The following is a 25732-nucleotide window of genomic DNA, read 5'->3' as shown; positions in this document are numbered from 1 at the left end:
AGCCTTAAAACCCCTATAAAATACTTCCAGCGTATGTATTATACTGGGCTTTTATGGCTCATGGACAGTATTATACATTAGTTTTAGTGGTTTTGGTGAACCTCCATTTGGAACCATTTCGAAACCAGCCAAACGAACTGTACAAAAGTTTACTCTTCTGCCCTCTTCTGCAATATGCCTTGGGTTATACAGCATAGTGATGTGAGGTTACTAAATTACTGTATTTTGGTACACTAGGAACCACAATGTGTGTCAGCTGTCAAAAGCATAGATTTGTAAAGAGAACAAATAGTGAAATCTATTATACTGGTTGAATGGAAAATAAGCACCATATACAGCTCTAGCTGTTAATCCTATAATCCTGGTATGAAGCACAAAGCTTTGCTAAAACCAGCTACTGCTCTTGGGTAATATGAATTGAGAGAAGTAGTCACTCCTAATCTTCAAGCTTTTAAATGGTGGCTGCTAAGTAGTTAACTTTGAAAGGCCTTAAAGATGTATTCAAGAATTAATATTTATCACATATCCTCAGGATAGGTGATACAGGAAATGTTTAATTGCTGGGACCACCACTAATCACAAGCAGAGGTGGATTGGGAGCATAAAATGGCCCTGGAAAAAAATCTAAAAGTTGCCCCCTCTCGCACTGATGTAGGAGCACCGACTGTCATGGCTGGCGTCCTACGTTAATTGAGTAGGTGTGCTATGCACAGCTGCACTATTTGCATAGTGTGGCCGCTGCTATTCTGTTTTAATGGCCATCTGCACTACGCAAATAGCATTGCTGAATTACAGATCCTAGCATTTACCAGTGACTAAAGCCGTAATTTAAGTTTTCTTTCTTTACACTTATCCATCTGCTGCCCATCCAAAATATTCTGTATTCACTCATCTGCTTCACAACCTCACCTACTACAAAATATCCTAAAAACACTACAGCTGCTGTAGAACATCATAATGCACATCTCCTCTGTTGCAGAACATTATAACATACACCTATGCTGCTGCAGAATCTCAGAATACAGACCTCTGCTGCTGCAGAACCTCATAACCCCCCCCCCCCGAAGCAGCAGAACATCACGATTTATTGTCCACATTGGCTTTTTTTGCATTCCAAACCAAGATGTACTTTAGAAATAAAGTGAGGTGAGCGATGCAACGTACAAAGTCACACTTTCTGAATAAGAGAATAGTCAGACGGGTGCTAATAATACTAGTTAGTGAGAGTAACTAACTTACAGTCAGTAGTACTATCCCTCTGACTCCTCCAGCTCACATACGCTCGCTAAGTCACAGACGCAAAGAGGGGGCACTCTAGCAGCCATTGTCAGCATAGAAATATTACAAATATATATTACACCGAAATATTTATTACTTCCATATAATTCTTAGCTTTTTATAACCACATGTGAAACTTTGGTGGGCAGTAGTGCCTGCCGCCTTCTGAAGCGGCACAGATAACTTCTGAGAGACAGTAGTGATGACTTAGGAGCTGCAGCTGTGATATAATCCATCCTCCTTCTATTAGAGGAGGCCGAGGATGGAGAGTGACGGCAGATCAACAGCAATCAGCTACTCTATGCTGTGCTCAGGTCCGTGCTGGCATCCCTACATGTCCTTCTCCTCCTGTCACATCTGTGAACGCAGAGAAGAAAGTAGGAAGTGCCATCCGCTGCAGTGCGTGGGGTTTCTAAAATACTGAGTGGGGTAGATCAGAAGCTGCGTGACCACTTGGAGGAGACACTGGCCAACTGGAAATTTCTTGGTAAGATATATGGTCAATCCACCATGATCACAAGAATGAAGGTGCAAGGAGTGGTGGCTGTGCATGCTGCTCAATTCTATGGGACTGCAAAGGATAACCTAGGGCTAGTTCATTGTAAGAATTAGGTGCTAATGATTACAATTCTGCCTATATATGGTGTAAGTAATGTGTCCACCTTTTAGTAATCTACACAGTTCTATTTTACTGCAGCCTTTAGAGGACTCGAAAACAAAATAAACATAAAGATTTCTTACTTTCTTCAGAAAGGTCATTCTCCTCCGCCTCCCTCTCCATGTCCTTACACCAGTCTTCCATCCTTTTTGTTTCAGCATGAAGCAACTTCATAAACCATGTTCCATCTTGTCGACTGGGCGATATTCTGCCAGAGTCCACTACATCATGAACAGGCTCTAGCCAGGGATCTGGCGGGGGCAGATTTGACGTGTCCACCGGCGTCCTGTAATCTTCCCTGTAGCTGAACAAACCCTGAGTCCGTACTGTTCTTACTGCACCATACTGAGTTGGAGTACTAGGTTCAGAATGTCTTTGAAATGAGGATCCAAACTGGAGGCCTTTATCTTCCATTGTGATATGACCTGGAAAACCTTCTAACTCCAAGTCCGCTTGAACAGCTGCTGTTACACTGTTTGACCTCTTAAAACGTCCTTGGCTACAAATATGGGAACAGAAGAAAGGAAGTTATCGTACAGTAACCTGCACAGTCAAATAGTATCTGACTTTTTTACTGTCTAGTCAATGGCATCAAACAATTCATGATTTCATACTATTTGATATTTAGTTAAGCTGCACAACTATATTTCAAGCTTATGATCAAGGTACGGAAACTCATAAGGAGGGAAGAAGGACAGAGGACATACATGCTCTATGACATCTTTGATACAGTGTATTGTAGGTCTTTTCATAGGGCTCTTTTACATGGAAAGATTATTGTTTCAGGTTCTTTCTGGATGCGGGAATCTAAACGATTTATCAGCCAATGTAAAAGGGCCCATAGGCTTATAGTTTTGTAATGTAATTTACGTTTAGATTTCATTTCAATGCAATTCTGAAATTGGCGCAAACTGGACAGTCATGAATATAAATCACCTATGGTGAAACTATAGACTGGGAAAGATGGTTGATCTTACCGTTTTTCATCTTCTACCTGCACCCCGACAGAATGATATTCCCTTCCTTTGCTTTCTGTGTCCGAGTCAGCGGCTTCCACCTTCATAAAGAGACAAACAGAAATATTCTTCTGTAATAAAGTACTTAACCTCTTAGTAAGCAGCCTATTTTTTGCCGTATGGACCAAGAGATTTTTATTGTTGCATTGCAAGAGATATAACTCTTTGACATAGCCATATGAGGGCTTGTTTTTTTAGACAAGAGTCAACGCATTTTTTAAAGGCACCACTCTGGAGTACATAGCATGTATTGTATGACTTTTATTACATTTTTTTGGGGTGGAGATGCATACCTTCCACCCCCTCCCCCTAGAAATTCCATCATTGCTTTGGGGTTTTAGCTTTACGGTGTTCACCATTTGGTAAAAATAACATGATAACATTCTGTAAGCAGGATCCACAACAGGTATGTTTCGGCTGTAGGAAGTCAGGCGGCAGCAGAGGCAGGTGACAGTAATTCAGGGTGGTTTATTGCCAAACTCTCAGTCATAAACAAACACAGGCTTTCTCCAGCCATATACTGTCCATATGGCACACAAAATAAGTCTATGTAATCTGATGCAGGGATTCTCACCCAACCCTTTCCTCAGGGTTTTGCTTCCCTCAGCTCTCCAGGTTCTCTTCACCTGGCTTTCCAGGGACTCTGCACACAGTCTGTCCTCTCTCTGGTTTGGCTGAACACACTCTGCCACAATCTCTCTTACTGAGCTTTTCCTGTTCCTTTTCCAATTATGTTTCAGCTGTGTTCCAGGTTCAGGTACTTCCTGGACTGGAATATAAGTGTGACCCGGACAGCCCCTGTCTCATGCAAACTCCGGAGTTATATACTGGAGTTTAGTAATCTCCGTGGTATATACACACCATCCAGGACTTTACTCCTTACTTCGCTACAATTCTTATCAGCACAATTACTGCGATGCCAAGTTTATCTAGTTTTTTTTTATTTTCTATTACTTTTGCACAATAAAAGAAAAAACAATTGAATCTGCATCACCGCATTCAAAGGCCCATAGAAGTTTAATTTTCCTGACAATAGAGCTGTGTGAAGGCTTGTTTTTTGTGGGAAGAGTTGTCGTTTTTATTGGTACCAGTTTGACTTTTGGATGGCTTTTTATTGTGCTTTTCGGGAGGCACACAAAAGAAAATAGCAATTCTGGCATTACTTTTTTTTATTACTTTTATGGCGTTCACCCTGCAAGATATCTTCATTGTCTGGGTTGTTCTCACAATAGTAATATGCATTTTGTGCAGCTTTTTCAAAATTTATGGATTTTTTTCTTTAAATTAAACCTTATTGAACTTTTTTTTTTCACTATTTTTTAGTCCCTCAAAGGGACTTGAATATGTACACTTATGTAGTGCATTCTACCAAGTCTATGATAGCAACCTATTAGACTCTGCAAAAGGCAAGGTCTAATAGGCCGAGTTACATGACGACATGGAGGCCTTTGTCAGTCTTCCAGCTGCCATGGGAACCTATTGGTACCTTGTGATCTCACTGCAGGGTTCCGATGGTTAACAGAAGGAGCCCTCTCCCCCTGTCATCTGCTTACATGCTGCAGTTGCTATTGATTGTGGCATGTAAGGGGTTAAACTGCCAGGATCTGTGGATCTCTGGTAGTTAGAGCAGGAGCCTGGCTGTCACTAGACAGCCAACCCACTGCCTTAAAAAAGGTGTATTGGCAATCACTAAGAGGTTAAGGGACATGAAAATTATTCATTGTTTAACTTAAAGATCTAACTATCTCTCTATCTCTCTATCCATCCATCCATCTAGCTATCCAGTTTTACAGAGGTGTCCTTCCTTACATTTCCACTTGGGTTGACATATCCTGAGATGTGTGGCAAGAGATGACCAGCTTTAAAAAAAAGTGTTTGGGTTACTCTGTCAGAAGATGTTCATGCTATATGTGTGTCTATGTGGCCACCCAGTGGCTGTCATGTGAATTGCAGTCTGTGAAGGGTTTTGCTACTATGTTGTGATATTGAATTCACTTGTGAGATTGCATTGTAAGATCTTTAAGGCCACTCTCATATAGCGTTGGCAAAACACTGTGATTTTCGGATGCAGGTTACTGTGTCCGGACGTGGTTTTTAAAGCAGTCCATCATTGTGATGGGTGATAAGTGTATTAAAAAGTACGAAAATGCGTTTTAAAAAAAGCAGACAGCGCTCGAAAATCACAGCATTAAAAAACGTTGCATTTGACTTTGACACACACTCACTGTCACCTCAGTTTGCGGTGGTGTCGTCCACAACTAAACTTGACTGCTTTGGAATGGAACCAGGTTGTCTTTGGCAACGAATCCAGGTTTAGTGGGCACTGATGACAGCCATGTTTGTGTCTGAAGACCTTGGGGTGAGCGCCTCAATCCTGCCCTTGCTGTGGCGTGGCACATTGCCCCCACTGCTGGTGTGATGGTCTGGGGGGCCATCACATACAACAGTCGGTCACCCCTAGTAGTGGTACGAGGGACAATGACAGCTCAGCGATATGTTCGGGACATCCTTCAGCCACATGTGTTCCTCTCATGGCGGCTTCCAAGAGATATTTTCCAGCAGGATAATGCTTGGCCGCACACGGGGGGGTGGGGGGGGGAGTCACAGTAATGCCGGCACAACATTGCAATACTTCCAAGGCCTGTCCGGTCACCAGATTTATTGCCAATAGAACATGCATGGGACCATCTGGGATGCCAACTTCGACTGCAATTACTACTATTACACTAATTAATGCTGGTGTAATAGCATTAATTGTTGGGCTGCACCTGGACTTGCTGTGCAGCCTAGCAATTGTCGGAAAAAGCGTGAGCCACTAGCAGTTGTATATTATATGTATATAAATTGTAAACATATGGGTAATATGCACCTTAATGATCAGGCAATTTTTTTTGTTTTTTTCATCACTGAATTCGAAAAACAATAACTTTCATGAACATAGCCATAGGAGGCCTTGTTTTTTTTGTGGGACGAGTTGTATTTTTATATGGTACCACTTTGGGGTATATATAATGTATTGAATACCTCTCTATATAGAACGTAAAGTATGTCATCATTTTTTAGTGTTTTTTTAAACCAAATTCACCATATGGTATAAATGACAAGGTCAATACAATTACAGCACTACCAAATTTGTATGCTCGTACGAGGTTTTACTACTTTGCCACAAAAAAACATTCCATGACCAATAACATTTTTTTTCTACCAACAGAGCTGTGTGAGGTATTGTTCTTTGTGGGAAGAGTTCGACCATCTTGTGCTACATGCAACATTTTGATCCCTTTTTATTGAGTTTTTTTGCAAGGCAGAAGATCGAAAACCAGCAATTTTGGCATTGTTTTTTCTTTCTAGCTGCAGTATAAATATGTTAACTTTTATTCTGCGGGTCAATGCGATTACCCTGCTACCATATTTCTAATTGTTTTTATTTGATTACTAGTTTTGCACAATAGAAACCCTTTAAAAATATATTGCATTTGTATCTCTGCATTCCACGACCCACAACATTCTTATTTTTTTGCCTAATGAGCTGTGGAATTTTTTATACTCACTCGCTCTTCGGTTTTTATGCTGTCACTCACTAAAAATTGTGCGCTGCACTAAAAGCTGACTCTTTTCCGATTGCCAGGAGAGGTGACAAGTTCACTTTAAGTAGTTTTAATTATTAAGATTAATTCTTGCAGCTTTAGAGACTTTTCTGGGGATGATTTTGACCTAAAAGCACAATGAATTACTGAGCTTTCCATTTTTTTAAAGCTCGCCTACTATTTTTATTCATCGGGTTGAAGAGTAAAGTATAATTCATTAGCAGCCTGTTTTACAATTTTGCCTCAGCATATTGATTTCTACAAAAATACCAAACTTACTTATGTAAATTGTAATACACCTAAGGGCTTTGCTATTACCATACATAGTATAATAATTCATCACTGCAGCAGTTCTACTCATATGCTGAAAAATAAAAGCAAATAAAATCTGTCATAATCAAATGGGTCATTTAACGGACCTCTTAAATATAAATATATTTACTTTTCCTTGCCTAAGGTGCTGTAAAGCAGAAAACTTGCACAGCATAATCTCAGACTTTTTACCTACCATTACAAAAATAGAATGACTCTCGGGGAGCTGTAGATGTGTATTACATGTGCAGCCACCAGAAATGTTGTGTTTTCCTGCAGATATAGAATCAGTGGCAAATCCCTATTACTGTGAATCTGTGCTATGGGCCAGACAGTGCAGATTTTCTCTGCATGCGGATTTGAAATCTGTGTGCGGAAGAAAACAGAAGTGGCATGTCACTTCCTAACACAGATTGTGCAAAGCAATATGTGTTGGGAATTCTGCAAGAGGATTTGCCCATTGAAGAGGGTTATACCCACGTGTAAATGTGCAGGCAAACATGTACATAGCTGTGGATTTCTGCTGCTCTTTTTAGAGGCAGAATCCACATGGAAAATTCCTACATGGATTTTGTCATGTGAACATATCCTAATACAGAGTATGAATGCTATTAAAGGAAATCATTGTTCTTAAAAAATCGAAACACTAAGTCTTTGCAGAAAAAAATGATGCACTTATCTGTTTCTTGGCTTTGAGTTTTCATTCTGATGCACATAAAAAACATAATACTCCAAATGGTAAAAAAAAACCCTAATACTTGCTTTGCCTCAAGTACTCTACTGAGATTTCCGGCTGTGGGGGTGAGGGGTTTCCAGCACCAAATAGCACAAGCTTAGCTCCACCTTCCCTCTTCTTTGTTAGAAACTGTACAGCCAAGTCTACTGAATAATAATAATAATAATAATAAACTTTATTTGTATAGCGCCAACATATTCCGCAGCGCTTACTGAATACTACTTCTACTTATGACTTGAAGTGTATGTGGTATAACAAACAATGACATATAAGCTTTCTATAGACTGCACCTCCCTGTGTGGAAGACTCACATGAGTTTACAAATGACTGTGCTGATTTCTTCCTGTGACTGCAGAAAGCCCCTCAGTGGTTGTTTCACACAAATCCCTCACTGTGTAATGGGCCCCCCTCACACCAAGCTCATTCTTGGAAAGCAGACTAGGAGGAGGGGCTGAGAAGCAGCTGTCAGTTTACTCTCACTGATGGATTTTGCTAAACTGCCACTCCTCCAATTTGCAGTGCATTGGAAAACAGTACAAGCATAGAAAACAAACAATCAGAAATTTTTAAGGAGAAAGAATTACAAAAGGTCTTCATTTTCAAGAAAACATTAATTAAACAAAAAATTAAGAAAGGAGTGCGAAGGTGAACATAGCCTTTAAAGTATCTGGAAACCAAATAAATAAAAGCACAAATAATGAAAAAAGGGACAGAATGCTCTCTTCATGTAATAGAACACATGTGGTTACTAGCACTCCTTTGTAAATGATCAAATTGGTAAGTGAACTAAAAAGAATAATGAACAGCAGAACCTAGTCTAATTGACTCATTTTTTTCTGGGAAGATTCTATATAGTAAAAGCTGTCAATCATTTTTTGTGGGTAGAGGAAGCAGGAATTACAGGCTTTTTCCAAGCCGTGACAATACTTAAACTGCTTTTCTCACTGAAATAATCTAATCATTGACTTGACTTGTAATAATGTTGCCATTAATAGGTGCTTCTGGATCTCCTTCCATGTGCAGGTTGAAGGAGAGATAAGACACATCAAAAAACCGTCCTGAGCTCAGTGGACTGATTTACGATTTATGTCTTGGCTCTGTTTTTCTGTTGTTTTAAGTTTTGAGTGCAAAAGAGTCTCAAATTTCTGTGTGTGAACATTTATTTAAATCAAGAAGAATGTGTTCTCCTCCCCTCTTCATCTGTGTCTTATAATTATGTGCCATCCAAATTAGTTTCATTCAATAGCCTGACAAAGGGGGCGAGATATCCCCGAAATCTGGCATTAACATCATACATTTTTGTTAGCTATTAAAAGGTATCATATCTACAAGATTACTTGGTTTCTCTCACTGAGAACAATCACACATTGGGGACAGTGGTAGTATATACTTGATTGAAGGTCATCAGGTTGCTGACCAGTGCACTCCCAGTAAATGTCCTGCAGGGAGGGGGATCCCTCCCATCTGAACAACCAAACCAAAACGTGTTTAACCCTTTCCAATCCACTGTCTGATGTCATAAGACATTATGATTTAAGGCTGTACAGCTCCGATGTTGGAAGACATCCTTTAGGGTTCTCTTACTGTATTTTACCAGCCTCTCTGCTGTCGAAGCCTATCCAACGTTTCACCTCATGCAGTACTGGCTTTAGCCAGCATATAGCGCCATTGTATAATGGCAGAAAAAGAGTAAGCCCCCTAGGAAAACCAGGATACAAATTAAATTGGAAAGGGTTAAAGGTGGTTTGCTCCTTACATAGGGCAATAATGTCACACCAGGCGAGCCCTTCCATTTATTTTATAAACTATACTGGCAGGTTACAGTGGAGAGCTGTCCTTCCCTTTTCTGACCTGCTTTTTGTGTCCACTTATTTTAGACAGATGTCTGTAGATGCCATTATTAACTCTCTAATGAAGACCCGGCTCACACAAGCGTAATTTAATTTTGTGTTACGTGTACAATGTACTTGTGCATAATATGCGGTGAATGGAGTCAATGAAAATACATTGATTTGCATTGATCCATTCACACTTGCGTATATACATTGCATATAATACACGCGTAAAAAAGAACGCAGCATGTTCTATTTTAGGGCTTAAACAGACTAACGTTTTTTGCGCACGTTTTTGTTCATGTGAAAATCACATCTGCAAAACACAGCGAATAGAACCCATTAATTTCCATGGGTTTGTCCAAATGAGCATGGTATTTAAGCACAATTCCTACGCACATGAAAAGATAGGACTTGCTTTATCTTTCTGAGTTTTATGCAGCTAAAAAAAAAGATTAAAAAAAGCAAGGGAAACAGTGTGATACTGTGCAAAACGCAGGAAACTGATGGCCCTTATTAGAGATTGGATCTTGCCAGAGATTGGAGCTGCAGTAAGATCATTTGCAGATTCCCTGTGCATTCTGGGAAGAGCAAGGAATCACTGTAAGCGGGAAGATTGCCGGGATTAGTCGGGTCTAGCTGCTTGGAGGACATCACCAGACTAGAGATTGGAGCTGCAGAATGATCATTTGCATATTTCCTGTGCATTCTGGGAAGAGCAAAGAATCACTAAGCAGGAAGATTGCCGTGATTAGCCAGGTCTAGCTACTCGGAGGACATCGCCAGACCTGAGATTGGAGCTGAAGGAAGATCATTTGTTGGGAATCTCTCTCAAGTTAAAGCAATGGATCCAACAAATTGTTATCCACGCTTGCCGACAAATTTATCTTCCGAAGGGTTGAAGAGAAAACAAGGGGATCTGCTATCTTGGACCCAATTGTTACCAACAGGGAGGAAACGGTTGAGGAAGTAAGGGTGGCTGGGACCTTAGGAGGCAGTGATCATGGTATCCTTGAATTTTGGATAAAAAGAGGAGGAAGACCTGAGAAAACTCAGACCTCAAGGTTGGATTTCAGAAAGGCAGATTTTAATGAACTCAAAAAGAAGATAGGAAGAATCCAATGGCTCGATGTTCTTAAGGAAAGAAATGTCCAAGAAGGTTGGGAAATATTGCGAAATTATTTTTTTAAAAAAGGACAATTGTTAACAATCCCTAAAAGAAGGAAGAATGGGAAGCATTTAAAGAGACCAGGATAGATGAACACAGAACTTGCACACATTTTAAAAATGAAGAAAAATATGTTTAGCAAATGGAAAGATGGGGGAATATCTAAAAAAGAATATAATGTGGTCTGCATAAACTGTAGGGCAAGTGTCAGAAAAGCTAAAGCTAATAATGAATTGAGGCTCGCAACAGAGGCCAAAAGCAATCTAAAAGGATTTTGGGGATATGTCAAAAGCAAAAGAAAAGTCAAAGATGCTATTGGATGCTTACAAGATGGAAATGGTGAATTGGTTAAGAATGAAGTTCAGAAGGCCGAACTTTTAAATTCCTATTTTGTATCTGTTTTCTCTCAGAAAGTATATGGAACATCAACGGATCTTCCCTGTGCTATTTGGGTTAATAAAAGAATGCAAGCTATCTATAAGCAGAGAGATGGTGAGGGAACACTTAGCTAACTTAAATGAATTCAAGTCTCAAGGTCCAGATGAATTACATCCTAGGATACTAAAGGAAGCAGCGGAGGTAATTGCTGAACTACTCGCCATAATCTTTGAAAATTCGTGGAGAACAGGAGAAGTCCCAGAAGATTGGAAAAGGGCAAATGTTGCCCCCATCTCCAAAAAAAGGGAAGAAGGTGGATCCAGGAAACTACAGGCCTGTGAGCCTGACTTCTATACTGAGAAAGATCTTTGAACAAATTATTAAACAGCATGTAATGCAAGTGCTTGGATGGGAATGGAGTAATTAACCAGAGCCAGCATGAGTTTGTAACAAATAAGTCATGCCATACTAATCTAATTTTCTTCTATGACAGAATTACCGACTGGGTTGAACAGGGAAATGCGGTGGATATAGTATATCTTGACTTTAGTAAAGTATTTGACAAAGTATCTCATAGCATACTTATTGAAAAAATGACCAAATATGGGATTGACAAGGCAACTGTTAGGTGGAGTGATTGTATTCAAAGAGTGGTCATAAATGGGTGCACATTCAAGTGGAAGAATGTATCAAGTGGGGTACCACAAGGCTCTGTCCTAGGCCTAGTGTTGTGCAACATTTTTATAAACAATCTGGAGGACGGAATTGATGGGAAACTGATCAAATTTGCCAACGACACAAAGCTAGGAGGGATAGCTAACACTAGATAAGAGAGATAGAGTATTCAAAAAGCTCTAGAAAAGCTTGGACAGTGGGCGGCGACTAACAGAATGATATTTAAAGTCCTACATCTGGGCAAGAAAAATGAAAAAGCACTTACAGAATGGCAGGAATTGGCAGCAGCACGTGAAAAAGACTTGGGTATACTAATAGATCATAGACTGAACATGAGTCAACAATGTGATGCAGCAGCCAAAAAGGCAAACGCAATTCTGAGATGTATTAAGAGAAGCATAGAGTCTAGATCACGTGAGGTCATTATCCCCCTCTACTCTTCCTTTGTCAGACCCTATCTGGAATACTGTGTCCAGTTCTGGGCACCCTACTTTAAAAAAACATAGACAAACTGGAGCGAGTTCAGAGAAGAGTTACCAAGATGGTGAGCGGTCTGCAAATCATGTCCTATGAGGAACGGTTAAAGGATCTGGGAATGTTTAGCTTGCAAAAAAGAAGGCTGAGAGGAGACTTAATAGCTGTCTACAAATATCTGAAGGGCTGTCACAGTGCAGAGGGATCAGCCCTATTCTCATGTGCACAAGGAAAGACTAGAAGCAATGTGATCACAAACACAGTGATACGCAGCTCTACACGCCAGTAAAACACTGCGTTTTATACTTAGCTGTTTACCATACGGTCGTGTGAGCCCGCCAGAATGATCCTGGGTAAAATATAGAATAACTGATTTGGATTTTGATGACTTAAAGCAACTTCAGAAGTGAAGCTAAGCCTAACATACTTATCGGTTCATGAATTCTTAATGTCAATCTCCAGGACCCCTCCCCCATCACCTGTTTATTTGCCTCAGATTATTTGTAGCAGTTTCCCAATAATGATTTAATAATGATTTTTTTAACCACTGATTGTTTTGTTATTGGTCATTTATAAATCAGAAGGATTGAACAATACAAGTTGAAAAGAAAGGAATGATCGCAACAGAACACAAAAGAACCAAAAGACCAAAAAGCCTCATTAGTGACCCAGCTTTCTACTATCATGCTATTAAAACAAACTATTTATATCATATTTATGTTTTGGTAAATAATTTTGTGTAAAAAAAAAAAAGACAGAAGTATTACAGAAGTGATGCCTTTATCGGCTAACTTTGTTACCTTTCTTGATGAAGGAGCCTCTGTGCTCCAAAAGGTTGCAAATATGTAGCAGATAAAGATATAACTTCTATAATACTTTTTTTTATTACTAACACATATTTTCCTGGCTAATATATTACCACAATATTTTTGATTTATACGATATTAAAATATAAATGGGTCTAGAGAAATCTTTAGAGAAATCAATATTATATGGTTAGTTGTGCTCTATTCAGCATTTGCATCAGTGTGCAGAAATATTACTGTGAATTTGTAAGACATATGTAAGTTTTTAAAACTTCTCTACACCCATATATATTTTAATATGCCAAAATTGGTTGTTTTAATAGCCTGTTAGTGGAGATTGGGTCCTTATATGGCCTTTTTTACACTTTTCGTATAATTTATAATCATTCTGACTTAGGCCGCCTGCACACAGGCAGGTCAGACCCTGCATGTGGGATTCCCGCAGCGGAGTTGGACCCAGTGCCCGGCCAGTGACCCCAGCTTACCTCTCCACCATCTTCTCCTTTTGCTGCAAATGCGCTGGTCGGCACAGTATAGAGGACGCCGCGCTGTCGCTATGGCGATGACGCGGCTCCTGCAACCATTCTGCAATGATGATTGCAGCATGCCAGTGGGACAGATGGCTTCCATTGACTGCAATGAAAGCCGGTCGTGCATAGCCCGCACAAAATCGCAGCGATTTCTCCCCTGCGAGTGGAAAATCTCAATTGATTTCCACTCCTGGGCAGAAAAATTGCGTTTTCTCATAGCATGCTATGGACCGGATTTGCTGCAGAATCCAGAGGCGGAATCTCGCTCCTGATTTCACAATATAAATCCGCCCATGTGCAGGAGGCCGTAAGCTCGGTTGACATCTATTTTAGAGGCTCCATCCAGAGCCTCCAGCACAGATCTGACACTATACGTCAGATAAAAGAGCGCAGCATACTGAGCTATTTTGCCAGGGAAAATACTGGAGGTCAAGGTGGAAGCCGGATGGACCCCATTATAGTCGGTGAGTCTATCTGCCACTGTTTGTTTTTAGCATAGGACAGATTCAATATCCCATTTCATGGTTCCTATGATGCTGGTGTGAACCCAGACGTAGGTGTAAGGTAAATCATTATAATATTTCCTCATTGTGATTGACAATCGCAAGAAGTAGAGCAACGGCCTGAAGCAATGATGAGGCAGGATTTGGGTTTCAGACCTCAGGCTCCCTTGCTGGTAGCATAGTCAAAGTCTAGTCATGTATCATAGCTCTTTCCTAACACATCTGGGCTAAGAAGCAGCCTAACAGGAAGCACCACGGAAATAAATAAGAGCTAAGCATCACTGTTACGTTTCTTACCAAAGAAGTGAATCCTATAAGCCACAATTGGTTTACTGCTAACAGGAAGTGAGGCCAGAATTCCCGTTAAATAGGCTGCCAGGTCAACATCATCCAGAGGTGCCAGTCAGCATGGCAACCTGGCTCGGCTACCAATGGTAGAGCAGTGGCCAACACAAGAGTAGCAGAGATGGATCTTGCCAGGACTTGCCACTGGAATTGGGTGAGGATAGTGGCAATCACCTCAACATACAAACGTAGGCCTCATGTTCACTGCACGCATGGATTCTGCATTCCTGTCCGTGTCTTCTTTCTTCTGTACTGCGGATGTGCCAGCCGTTGTACCGGCACACATGCGCAGTACAGATATATTTTTTTGAAATCTCCTGCTCTTTCTGCGGAATCCATGGCCCATCTGCAGTGTCAACTAGAAGTGGTCCATGCAGGAACCACAGTAAAATGGAACATGCTGCGATTTTTCATCTGCAAGCAGAAACCGCAATTGATTTCCACTCGTGTGCATGAAGAATCATTTTTTCATAGTATGCTATGGAGGGTTATTTCTGCGGAATCCGGAGCGGAACACCATCCGTCCATGGACATGAGGCTTTACATTTAATTTTTAAGCTAACAGTTCACTTTTTGTTTTAAGCATATAGAGTACGAGATCTACTAAAGCCTACATGGAGCCCAACTTCAGATCAAATTAGTCTGATAGCCATTCTTACATTGTATAAACCTTTTATAAACCATTTGTTATTCTGGTATTGGTGCAAAGCAATATGTTAACTGCACAGTAATAGGAGTGAATTATAGCTTTTCCTGTGTTTGCTCCAAGATTTACATTTGTTTCACTAAATAAAATGTAAAATATGTAAATTAAAAGAAATGCGAAGCCTAGAAATAAAATAGAACTAATATAGTATTGGTTTGTCTGCAGGCATGTCTGTAAGCCTTCTAACAAATATGTTTGAGAAACAAAGGGTTTCTCACTTTTATTCCTTCTTGTTCTGTCTGGTTTGTGGGGTTAAATGGTCCAACCCAGGGGTGTAACTATAGGGGATGCTGTTGCACCCAGGCCCAGGAGCCTTAGGGGGCCCATAAAGCCTCTCTTCTCCATATAGGGAGCCCAGTACTATGAATAAAGTATTAGAGTTGGGGGCCCTGTTACAGGTTTTGCATCGGGGCCCAGGAGCTTCAAGTATAAAGTAACTAAAGGAGTAAAATCCACCTTACTAATCCCCTGCCACTGGTCTCTGTTCACTTGCTCCCGCCTTGTTCTGCACTTTTCTATCCAGTGCAAAAGATGGATATGGAAACTATGTGAGATAGAGACCAAAGGGGTTTCTGTCTTACATTCTCACCTATGGTTCTGTCCTGCTTTCCATTTCCATTCAGTTTTCTGCATGGTGGACTGAAGCCGGGACGGAACTGGCGCTTGTTGCACAAAGTGTAATGAGAAACCAGCCTCGTTTTATGATTGTCAACTGTACAAAAACATTCATGGACTTGGAAAACTCTTTTAAGTCCGGCTGCACATGGCAGAGCCGGATTTCCCATGTGGGTTCCCCATGCGGATTCCAGCTATGCCCCTAGCCACCGATCCCACGTACCTGCTTTCTCCTAGATTGCGATTGACTGCCGACGCTTGGCATCAGTCATGCGCAGTACAGATTTTCTTTTTGAAATATTTGCTTTTCCCGCCTCGTCACTAGACGATGACGCGGGTACCTGCGGCCTATCTGCAATGTCAATTGCGGATGGGCTGCTGGTTGGACGGCTTCCATTGACTTCAATAGAAGCCGTCCGTGCGAATTCCGCACAAAAATAGAACATGCTACGATTTTAAATCCGTTCACGGAAATCACATTTGCTATCCGCTCATCTCAGCGGACATGCGAATGTTCTATTTTTTCAATAAGCGCAGAGTACCATGGATCGTTCACGCAGGTGACAATTTCGGATTCCACTTCTGAAATACGGTTGTGTGATGCCGACCTGAGTAAGTGTTTGGGCTTTACTTGTTCTAATCAGGGCAGTAGGGGGGAGGAATGTACACTCTCCAACCCTGCCAAAAAGTCTACTCTGGTCCATTTTACCAAACCTATATTTCTCAGTCTAAACGCAGAAGTGGTAACAAGAAAGGGAAGATAAAATGAACGCAGGGGAATATATACTGCATTTTTCTTACAATTTGGATTTCAACATGAAACACAAAAGAGAACAAAATTAGAAGAGAAGTCCTGAAACTAATTCATATGTGCAGTTCATTGTGCTAATTGGAAATTGTATGACTGCAGACACTGTCTAATCCTTACAACCGGCCTGTCAAATGGATCTGTAGCTCTGGGTTCAGTAGTACAGTAGTCTAATAAGAACAAATCATAGGTATGGAACAGTTAGCATTCACATAGGGTGTAAGGATTCGGCTAACTGACTGAATGCTATGAATTCACTCACATTTGACAACCTGACTGCATTTATATAACCAATTTCACAGTGCATGCAATTTATACTCTGGCCAAAAGATGGCAGTCACGGTGCAATGCGGAGAAATTGTGCGCACAGTATTTATGTAATGGAGATTTAATATTACATATTGAAGTCAGACTTTTGTAGTCAGATTATTTAACTTCTGCTGAACTGTGAACACTACGTTCATAACTATTAATAGAAGTGAACTGAAAAAGCAATCCAAGGTAGATTGCTAGTAATGTATTTACAAAGACATTTTTTAAGCGTCACCTTTGCTAACCTGACAGATTTTACATTATTATTATCATAGCAATTTCCTCGTATACTGTTAAAGGTTTCAGCGTCTTGTGGAAGAAGGGATCTGATAATACAACCAGGTAGACCTGAAAATGTGAAACCCATCTGCTTCCCCCCTAGGCTGTAACCATAGACCTGTCTTCTTTACACACTCATTTTCAGATGTACTTAGCAGCTTGGAATATGCATACTACAATATGGACGAGTAAAGGTCCTTTTACACAGACCAATTCTCTTCCCATTTAAAGGGGTTGTGCCAAGTTATAAAGTTATATCCACAGAATAGGGGATAACTTTATGAATGGTGGGGACCCCACTGATTCTAAGAATAGGGCTCCAGAAGGTTCCCACATGAATGGAGCAGAGGTCGAGCAAGCATGCCACCGCTCCATTCAATTGGAGAGTACAAGTGCTTGTCAATCTCTGATGCTGTAATTGAAGTGAATGGAGATGCTGCGTACTTGTGCTGCTTCATTCATGCAGCGACCTTTAGAACCTTCCTTCTCAAGATCAAGATCATACTGGGTCCCAGTAGTAAGACCCCCCACTATCATAACTTTATTCCCTATCCTATAAATAGAGGATAACTCTAAAGCTTGGCACAACCCATTTAACGAGCACCTACTGACAATATAGCATGTTGATTGGCACTCATCACTGCACTTTATATGCAGCAGGTGATAGGTAGTATGGAAATCAATGATTGTTACTGAAATCGATCATCACCAAATAAATAGCATTCATTACCAGCACATCTCCTATTTGCATAGCGAGCAAGCATTTTGGGAAAACGATCATCGGCTTGTGTAAAAGGTCTTTAAGTAAAGCTCTATTCACACGGTTCTACTTTATTCTGTTCCATTAGTTTAACAAAAAATGCAGAAAACTGTTTTTTCGCTAATTGATTTCAATGGTATTCTTATGGAAGCTTTCTGATGGCTTCATTGTTTTCTGGACACCTAATGCAATCACCAAGATCTGTTAGGACCATTGATTCAATGTTTCATCCAGACTTACCTTGTTACCACTTACAGGGGCAATACGGTTGGCTTCTATATGGGGAAAGTATTGTTGGTTTTAGCTATTTTTGATTTCAGAACTTTGTTGGGTATGAAAAGACTTTTCCTGTAGCAACAGTGTATTAGGAAAATGATGTTCAGGTAATTTCCTAATCCATTGATGTATGTTCGCCAGAGATTAACCCTTTCCAATCCACTGTCTGACGTCTAAAGACATTCTGGTTGAAGGCCGTACAGTTCGGATGTTGGAGGACGTCTGGCAGGGTATTCTTACTGTAGATTACTGGCCGCTCTGTTGTCGGGGGCCTCTCCAGCATGTCCCATACCGCAGTACTGGCTCTAGCCAGCAGATGGCGCCATTGCATAATGGCATAAAGAGAAAGCCCCCTAGGAAACCCTGAATCCAAAATTGGATTGCAAAGGGTTAATTACACAGCAATGTTTTTTTCTGTTCAATAGCATTTTACTTGTCTGTAAACCTTCCACCTATGAGTGGAGTCCTCCAAAGTCTATGCATTCTTTATAGAAAGAAAAACGTGTCCCCATATAGGATGAGCCTGAAAGATAGCTTTTTGCTGTCAAAGAGGGGACAGGGGCATTAGCTAAATAGACCAATGTGAATATTGCAATGGGGAAACAAATAGTTAACTGTATTCAACTGGGTTTTTATGGCACTGTGTGTGCATAATAGCACAAAAATGGGATTATACCCTGTAGCTAGAAAGCCTTTCCTGAATGTGGTAGAATATAGTCATGTTTTTGGCACTAAATATTACGCTCCCAAATGGGGCTTATAATGGACCTGTCTGATTAAAGCCTAAGCCTCATATGCACGGTCACATATTGCATGCAGCCACAATAGAGCACCCACACGCTTCTATAGGGCTCCATTGTACCTCTGTAGGACTTGGATTTCATACGAAGACGAAAATACATTTTTTGTCAGATTTTATATCATTGAATGAAAACGCATTCTTCCCTAGAAGAGATTGGCCCCATACGGAGCTCTATATAATGGCACATGAAGACACTGATGCTCCATAGTACGGTGCTTTATAGCACTTAGGACCTGTTGTGTGCAAGAGGCTTAGATGAAGCAAATTACAAAACAAGGTTATACTTGCAAAATTTTATATACCGTAATTATCTACCAGCTAGGTGAGAATTAGGAAAATTCATATGTTAAACATGTTTGTAACTGACTTTGAACATTGGATGGATATTTTTATTTGTTGGCGCCAATGTAGTGTGACAGATAATAAGTACTGTCACCGGAGCATTGTTAAATGGCTCCAAATCTCCATGCATTTACTGCACTGGCCTCTGACTGGCAAACAGGAATGTAAGTAATTTCTTTTTAAGTGGCAGTTAACAAGTTTGGCCCCTTTAAACAATCCAATTTAATGCGTGAGTGGTAATTGTTCAGTTTTGTTTTCTCCTTACATTTTGTAGAGCTTAAATGGAATGGCTTGTCTACAAATCTCACACTTAATAAAGTGCTTCAACTTATTCCAGTCTGATCCTTATGTCACCCAGTGAGAATGTATTAAAGTGTGACTCAAACATCAAAGTAATATGACATTACACCCCATATACTGCCTACAGTTCATGAGACGCAGGCTGTTGGAAAACAGCCTGTGGATCCTCTCCTGTGCTGATGGGGAAGGTGACTGTGAGGGCTCTTTCACACAAGCGGATATGTGGTAATGACGTTTTTACGTTTTCACACCTGCTTCGCATGAGCGCCAAAATGGGCATTTTTCCACGATCGCAGCCAGCGTTTTCTTGTCCATTTACATGACCGCCAGCGTCGTGTTTATCAAAAAAAATACAGGATGGCATCGGCGGTTGGTCATTTTTTTATGTATATATTTTTATTTTATTTTGTCATTTTTTTCACTTATTTTTGTAACAATTTTTTTTAACATCTATTTCCCCCATGATGTCATAAAAGACCTCTGGATGTCATTCACATTGTATTTTTTTATTTCACAGGAGCTGATCAGAGTCTACTAGGACCCTGCGGCTCTGCTGTAACAGAGAGTACCACACACTATGTAGCCTGGAAATGAGAAGGCAGTAGTGGTTAAAAATCACTTCTGCCTTCTCCTCCGGGTCCTAGGCTGTGTCTAACAGCCGAGAACCTGACCTGCTCCTGCTTAATTGCAGGAGCAGGAGCTTTAATCTGCTATTGACTGGGATTAAAACCCAGGACTAAGCCCCGTAAATATACCTGCTTGGTCCTTAAAGGGTTAAGGTGTGGAGTTATAAGTTTGCTACAGCTGTATACTTATATTAGCCCTAAATCACACTAGCTCACCGGGGATATTTATTAACACCTGCATCCACAATGGCTGATACTGGTAATCCTGCAATGGTTATTGTTACGGCTTCCAAGTTTATTAAACATATCACATATCCCCTTACCAATGCATTCTATACAATTGTGTATAGTTGTCTTTATGTCACTGCCTTCTCAGTACCAATAGTTATGCAAACATGCATGTAGGTCAGATAATTTAATAACTGTTTAAAAAATAACTTCTACTCCTTTAGACAGACCTCTATTGAAAGCATGACAAATCCTTTCACATTAAAGTGGATGTTGTTCACAGGAAGAATATTTTTTCCCGAGTCTTCACTTTGAGAACTTCAGTATATCTACAGTACAGAATAAGTGAGGTTTAAATGAGATTATCTTTCTGAAACCAATCCACTCTTTGAAGTTATCCTTGACTTGTTTAGCACTGGGATACCCTTATGAAGTAAGTCTATAAAAGCACTCGTCTCATTTATAAAATAAAGCCAAATACCTATATTTGGACTTATATCGTACTTTCCAGTCTTATTTATCATATTCTATGAACTCCAACCCTTCAATACCTTTATTCATAACACTGAAACTAAATTATTATTTGTACACTGTATTATGTTGTGCAGGTTTCTAAATGCATTACTTACATATCAGACCTTTAGATTAAAGGGGTTGTGTTGTCACTCTGTTTTGCTGCATGAAGCAGACAGCTCCATACATAGCGCATTGGCCTGGGTTGGCACTGCAGGCCATTCACTTCAATAGAACTCAGCCTGCAGTACCAACCTTCAATAAAGGCTGACTAGTAAAATAACAAACTGAGCTATACTTACCCCTTCGTCACCACCGGAATTCAGTGCTGTAGCCCCGCTGTGGTTCCAGCATTTGTTGTGACAAGTGATGTCACTGGAAGTCAGGTGACCACTGTAGGCAATCAAAGGCTGCAGCGTCACTGCTCATTCTCTTGGCATCAGCGCTCACATCCTGAACGCCAGGATCCCAGGAGTTTAAGAAAGTGACATTGCAGCCTCTGATTGGCTACAGTGATCAACTGACGTCTGGTGATGTCAGCTGTCCCAACAAATGCTGGGACCACAGTGGGGCTGCAGCACTGGATCTCGGTGGCAGCGAAGGGGTAAGTATAGCTCAGTTTGTTATTTTACTACAGTAAGCCGTATTGAAGGAATGTTTTTCGGTATCCAGACAACCCCCGTAACCACTTAGAATATCAATAATGTATCCTTGTTCTCGAGGAAATACTTCTCTATGGTTTAAAAAGTTACTAATTTAAACATGAACCATGGACTCCAAGCTAATTTTAAATTTGTTTTTGATCTATAAAAAAAATTGCTCTGACATGACTAATTTCACAAAGCAACATATACAAGTGAAATCGTACCTGGATCCCTATTGAGGAACGCCGTTTCTTAAGGAAGTCATCTGACCTGGTCACAAGGACAGCCTTGTCACTGGTGCTCCGAACAGAGCTGCTTTTACTCTCAGAGGCATGACGCTGTGCTGCAGCTGATTCCAAGGCAAGATTCATGGCCTTGTTACTATCCAGGCTGTCTGTGGAGTTGTAATGGCCCCGGCCATCATGAGGCCATGGGGATATCCTTTGAGTCCGGCTATCATGATAGGCATCCTGGGTAGACTCTGTACTGCTTTGTGCTGTCACTGAGATAAGCGGTTTGGAGGTGGTGCGTGGAGGAACTGGAGGAGGGGTCTTCTTATAATTTGCGTACGAAACAGCTGTAAGTAAGTCAGTACAAAAGAAAAGATGTAATTTAATATAAACTACAAGCAATAATAAATCATAGTGATTGTCACTATCTCTGTAAGTAAAGGGAACATAATGACTGAATATTTACCACTGATTAGGATTTACTAAGGACTAGAGATGAGCGAGCATACTCGATAAGGCAAAATACTCGAGCGAGTAGTGCCTTATTCAAGTACCTGCCCTTCGTCTCTTAAGATTCGGGTGCCGGCAGGGGGCGGGGAGCGGTGGGGGAGAGCGGGGAGGAACGGAGGGGAGATCTCTCTCTCCCTCTTTCCCCCTGCTCCCCCCTGCTCACCGCCGCAACTCACCGCTCACCTGCAGCGGCAGCTGAATCTTTAGAGACGAGCGGGCAGGTACTCAAATAAGGCACTACTCACTCGAGTAGTTTGCCTTATCGAGTATGCTCGCTCATCTCCACTAAGGACCATTTCACACTAATGTTTTGCTTTCTGTTTAGCTGTTCCATTTTGGGAACAAAAAAATAGTAAGAAAATGTTTCCGTTTTTGTGCCCATAGAGATTAACTGAAAAGGAGGAACTTTCAATCCATTTCTGTATTTTCACATTGGAACAAAAATGCAGATTGCTGCCCCTTTGTTTCCAGTTCAAAAAATGGAGCCAAATCAGATTGCAGTATATCCGTTTTTTTTAACATTAATGTCAATGGAAAATGGAACCAAACTGAAAACGATCCGTTTGCTTCAGTTTTTCATTTCCGTCTTCTTTCCATTTAGCTACTCTCACAATGGAACAGCTAAATGGAAAACAAAATGCTAGTGTTAACTGCCCTAATTTATGGATGTTGCTTCATTCTTACAGAAATAGACAAAGATTGTTTCAGTAGAAGAATGAAATGGAATAGGATGACACTGAAACAGAAGCCAATCTGTTATAAATAGTAGCCATATTCTCCGTATATGTATGAAGGGAAAGTCATAGAAGAAATTAGCCATGTTCACATTTGGCTACAACCTTTGGGCTTAAACACATGGGCGTGATTTTGTCCCGTAATGCAGCTATGAAAATCACGACTGCATAACGGGACAAAATAGAACCATTGATTTCAATGGTTTCGTTTCCACTACTGGGATTCTTGGGCATTAATGCTACATCCGAGAAAAGATAGGACTTGCCTTGTTTTACTTGCACATAGCTAATACTATGTGCGAGAAAGATAAGGCAGGGCCTATCTTCCCGTTTTTTTTCTCCAAACACGCACAGAATAGCGCGGAGTTTGAAAGGTTAAAAAAAAAAAAAAAAAAAGATTTTTACATTGTTCATGTGCAACTATGCTCTGTAGCGGCGAGCATAGTTGCGCATACGCCCATGTGAAGAAGCCTTTAACAGATGTAACAAACTGACAGAAGAGCTCCGGAAAGCTTTGTTACCATGTTCATAGGTGATATACAGCGTAATCCAGGAAAACCAGATCACAGGAAGAGGAAATGAGTGGAGATAGCAGAACACTGACACAAAGAATTGCAGTTTAATAAATGATAGATTGCAGAGATTGGAATTCAGCTGGAAAGCTCTTCACATCCTTTGTGCAGTTTTGCAACCACAATTACCACAACGTGTTGATTAGAAGATTTTTTGCATTTCTTAATTAGGAATGTATCTCCCTGCCTACAAGCTATAATCGAATACAATCCATCCAGCACAAAGGGAAGAGAAAAGGTGGGAACGATTTGTGGCATCTGAATGTACAGCAGCCCATGGACACTGCAATGTCAGGCAGAGATAAGTGGCAACAGAAGTATCTGGTAGCTGCTCATCTGCTCCCTTTACTGCTCTCCTTCACAGTTGTGCTATCATTTCATTTCTTCTGCTCCGTCATAGAAACTGAGCAATTCACTGGCACCAACGCAGGAAGTCAGGGATGTAAGCATATGTTGGAGACATGTCCTAATCTTCATTGCCTCTATCTCAGGTCTATTAAGTTGTAATTATGTTGAGATGCAATTTACAGATCTGCTGCGGAAGAGATTTTGCTTGCAGCTTTTCTGATTGTCGGTGATTGATCATTATGGTTTATTAACAAATCAGTGGAAGTGTTTGCTACCTTCCCTGCCTCTCTATATCCCCAATACAGTTCAGACTAAGATTGACAGTGGTATAACAATACAATAAGCTAGCAGATATTAGCTATTTACTGTCAGCTTCTGCTGTTTGCCATTACTTTTCTTGATTTAATATTCTTCCAGGAGTTCATTTTTCTCCTTTTGTGCAGAACTCTGCTACACTTCGCAATATAATCATTTATAAAAGATAGTCTAAAGGAAAAGTGGAAGAGCAGTCAGGGCAACCAATGAGGTTGGTGCTAACTTTTGCTGCTATGGGCAATGTCTCTACTTTTATTTTGCATTACATTTGACATATCTCCCCATTTGAACGAAACAAGTACTGTACTAAGCCTGTGGGCTGCTCAGATTCCTCTACAGTGCAAGAGTCCATGGTCAATGCAATCATGTGCACCCTTATGCAGTGTAACATCACAAGGGCGCCTTAGTCCTGCGGCCATATCGTCTACATATTGCTATAATATATATACACAGTGGATATAAAAAGTCTACACACCCCTGTTAAAATGCCAGGTTTTTGTCATGTTAAAAAATCCAACAAGAATGCTTTATTTCACATTTATTTCTACCTTCAGTGTGACCCGTTATCTGTACAATTCCATTGGAAAACAAACTGAAATAATTTATAGCGGAAAAACAAAAATAACAAAACTAAAATATATATACGTTTCTTTCATTTGTCACAGCAGCATTGATTAGGCCTCATGTCCACGGGGAAAATCGGGCCCGCTACGGATTCTCCATGTAGAATCTGCAGCGGGTCCCTCCTGCCCCGCGGACATGAGCGCTGAAAATACAAATAAATGACAATAAACTCACCTCCCATCCACTCCGTTTCTTCTCTGCGTCGCGGCCGGATCTTCTTTCTTCGGCCGGCGGATGAATTCGTCACGCCGGCGGCACGTCGCCGGCACGTCGTCAACGTGCCGCGCGCATGCGCCGGGCACATCCGCCGAGCCGAAGCAAGGGAGATGCGGCCGTGAGGAAGAGAAGAAACGGAGCGGATGGGAGGTGAGTTTATTGTCATTTATTTGTATTTTCAGCGCTCATGTCCGCGGGGCAGGAGGGACCCGCTGCAGATTCTACATGGAGAATCCGTAGCGGGCCCGATTTTCCCCGTGGACATGAGGCCTAATCAATGCTGCTGTGACAAATGAAAGAAACGTATATATATTTTAGTTTTGTTATTTTTGTTTTTCCGCTATAAATTATTTCAGTTTGTTTTCCTATTTTAGGTCTCCCGCATGAAAATGGAGCATGGTCCAGATTTTTTCATGCTCCATTTTTTTTAAAATCACTTTTATTGACGATCCGCGGGTATTTATCTACCCGCGGTGGTCAATGCATCCCTATGGGGTGCGGATCCGCGCGCGGGAGAAGAGTTAAAATCCGCTGCGGATTTTTATTCTTATTTTCCCCGTGGACATGAGCCCTTAAAGTTACGTGTAGAAGATGCAGCATTTGCAAAAGAAAAAATAAATGACACCATCAGCATGATGTTGTATGAAGCTGGAGAAGTTGTAGGCCCCCACCCC

At 40.8% G+C, this 25732-nt stretch overlaps 1 protein-coding gene across 1 annotated transcript in view; it reads right to left on the bottom strand.

The window, feature by feature from the left end:
* DLGAP2 (DLG associated protein 2) overlaps positions 1-25732 on the bottom strand; it is a 265272-nt gene that overhangs the window by 46658 nt on the left and 192882 nt on the right. The window contains exons 6-11 of the mRNA XM_066590331.1: positions 21734-22086; positions 20601-20605; positions 18153-18169; positions 16185-16214; positions 2914-2986; positions 2020-2435 (exon numbers count right to left, since the gene is read on the bottom strand). Of these exons, the coding sequence (XP_066446428.1) occupies positions 2020-2435; positions 2914-2986; positions 16185-16214; positions 18153-18169; positions 20601-20605; positions 21734-22086 (894 nt within the window). The remainder of the gene's footprint in view (positions 1-2019; positions 2436-2913; positions 2987-16184; positions 16215-18152; positions 18170-20600; positions 20606-21733; positions 22087-25732) is intronic.

This window comes from Eleutherodactylus coqui, chromosome 1 (genome assembly GCF_035609145.1).
Source record: "Eleutherodactylus coqui strain aEleCoq1 chromosome 1, aEleCoq1.hap1, whole genome shotgun sequence".
NCBI classification, from domain to species: domain Eukaryota; kingdom Metazoa; phylum Chordata; class Amphibia; order Anura; family Eleutherodactylidae; genus Eleutherodactylus; species Eleutherodactylus coqui.
The sequence above is the reverse complement of the archived record's forward strand: the minus strand, read 5'-3'. Positions and strand labels throughout refer to the sequence as shown.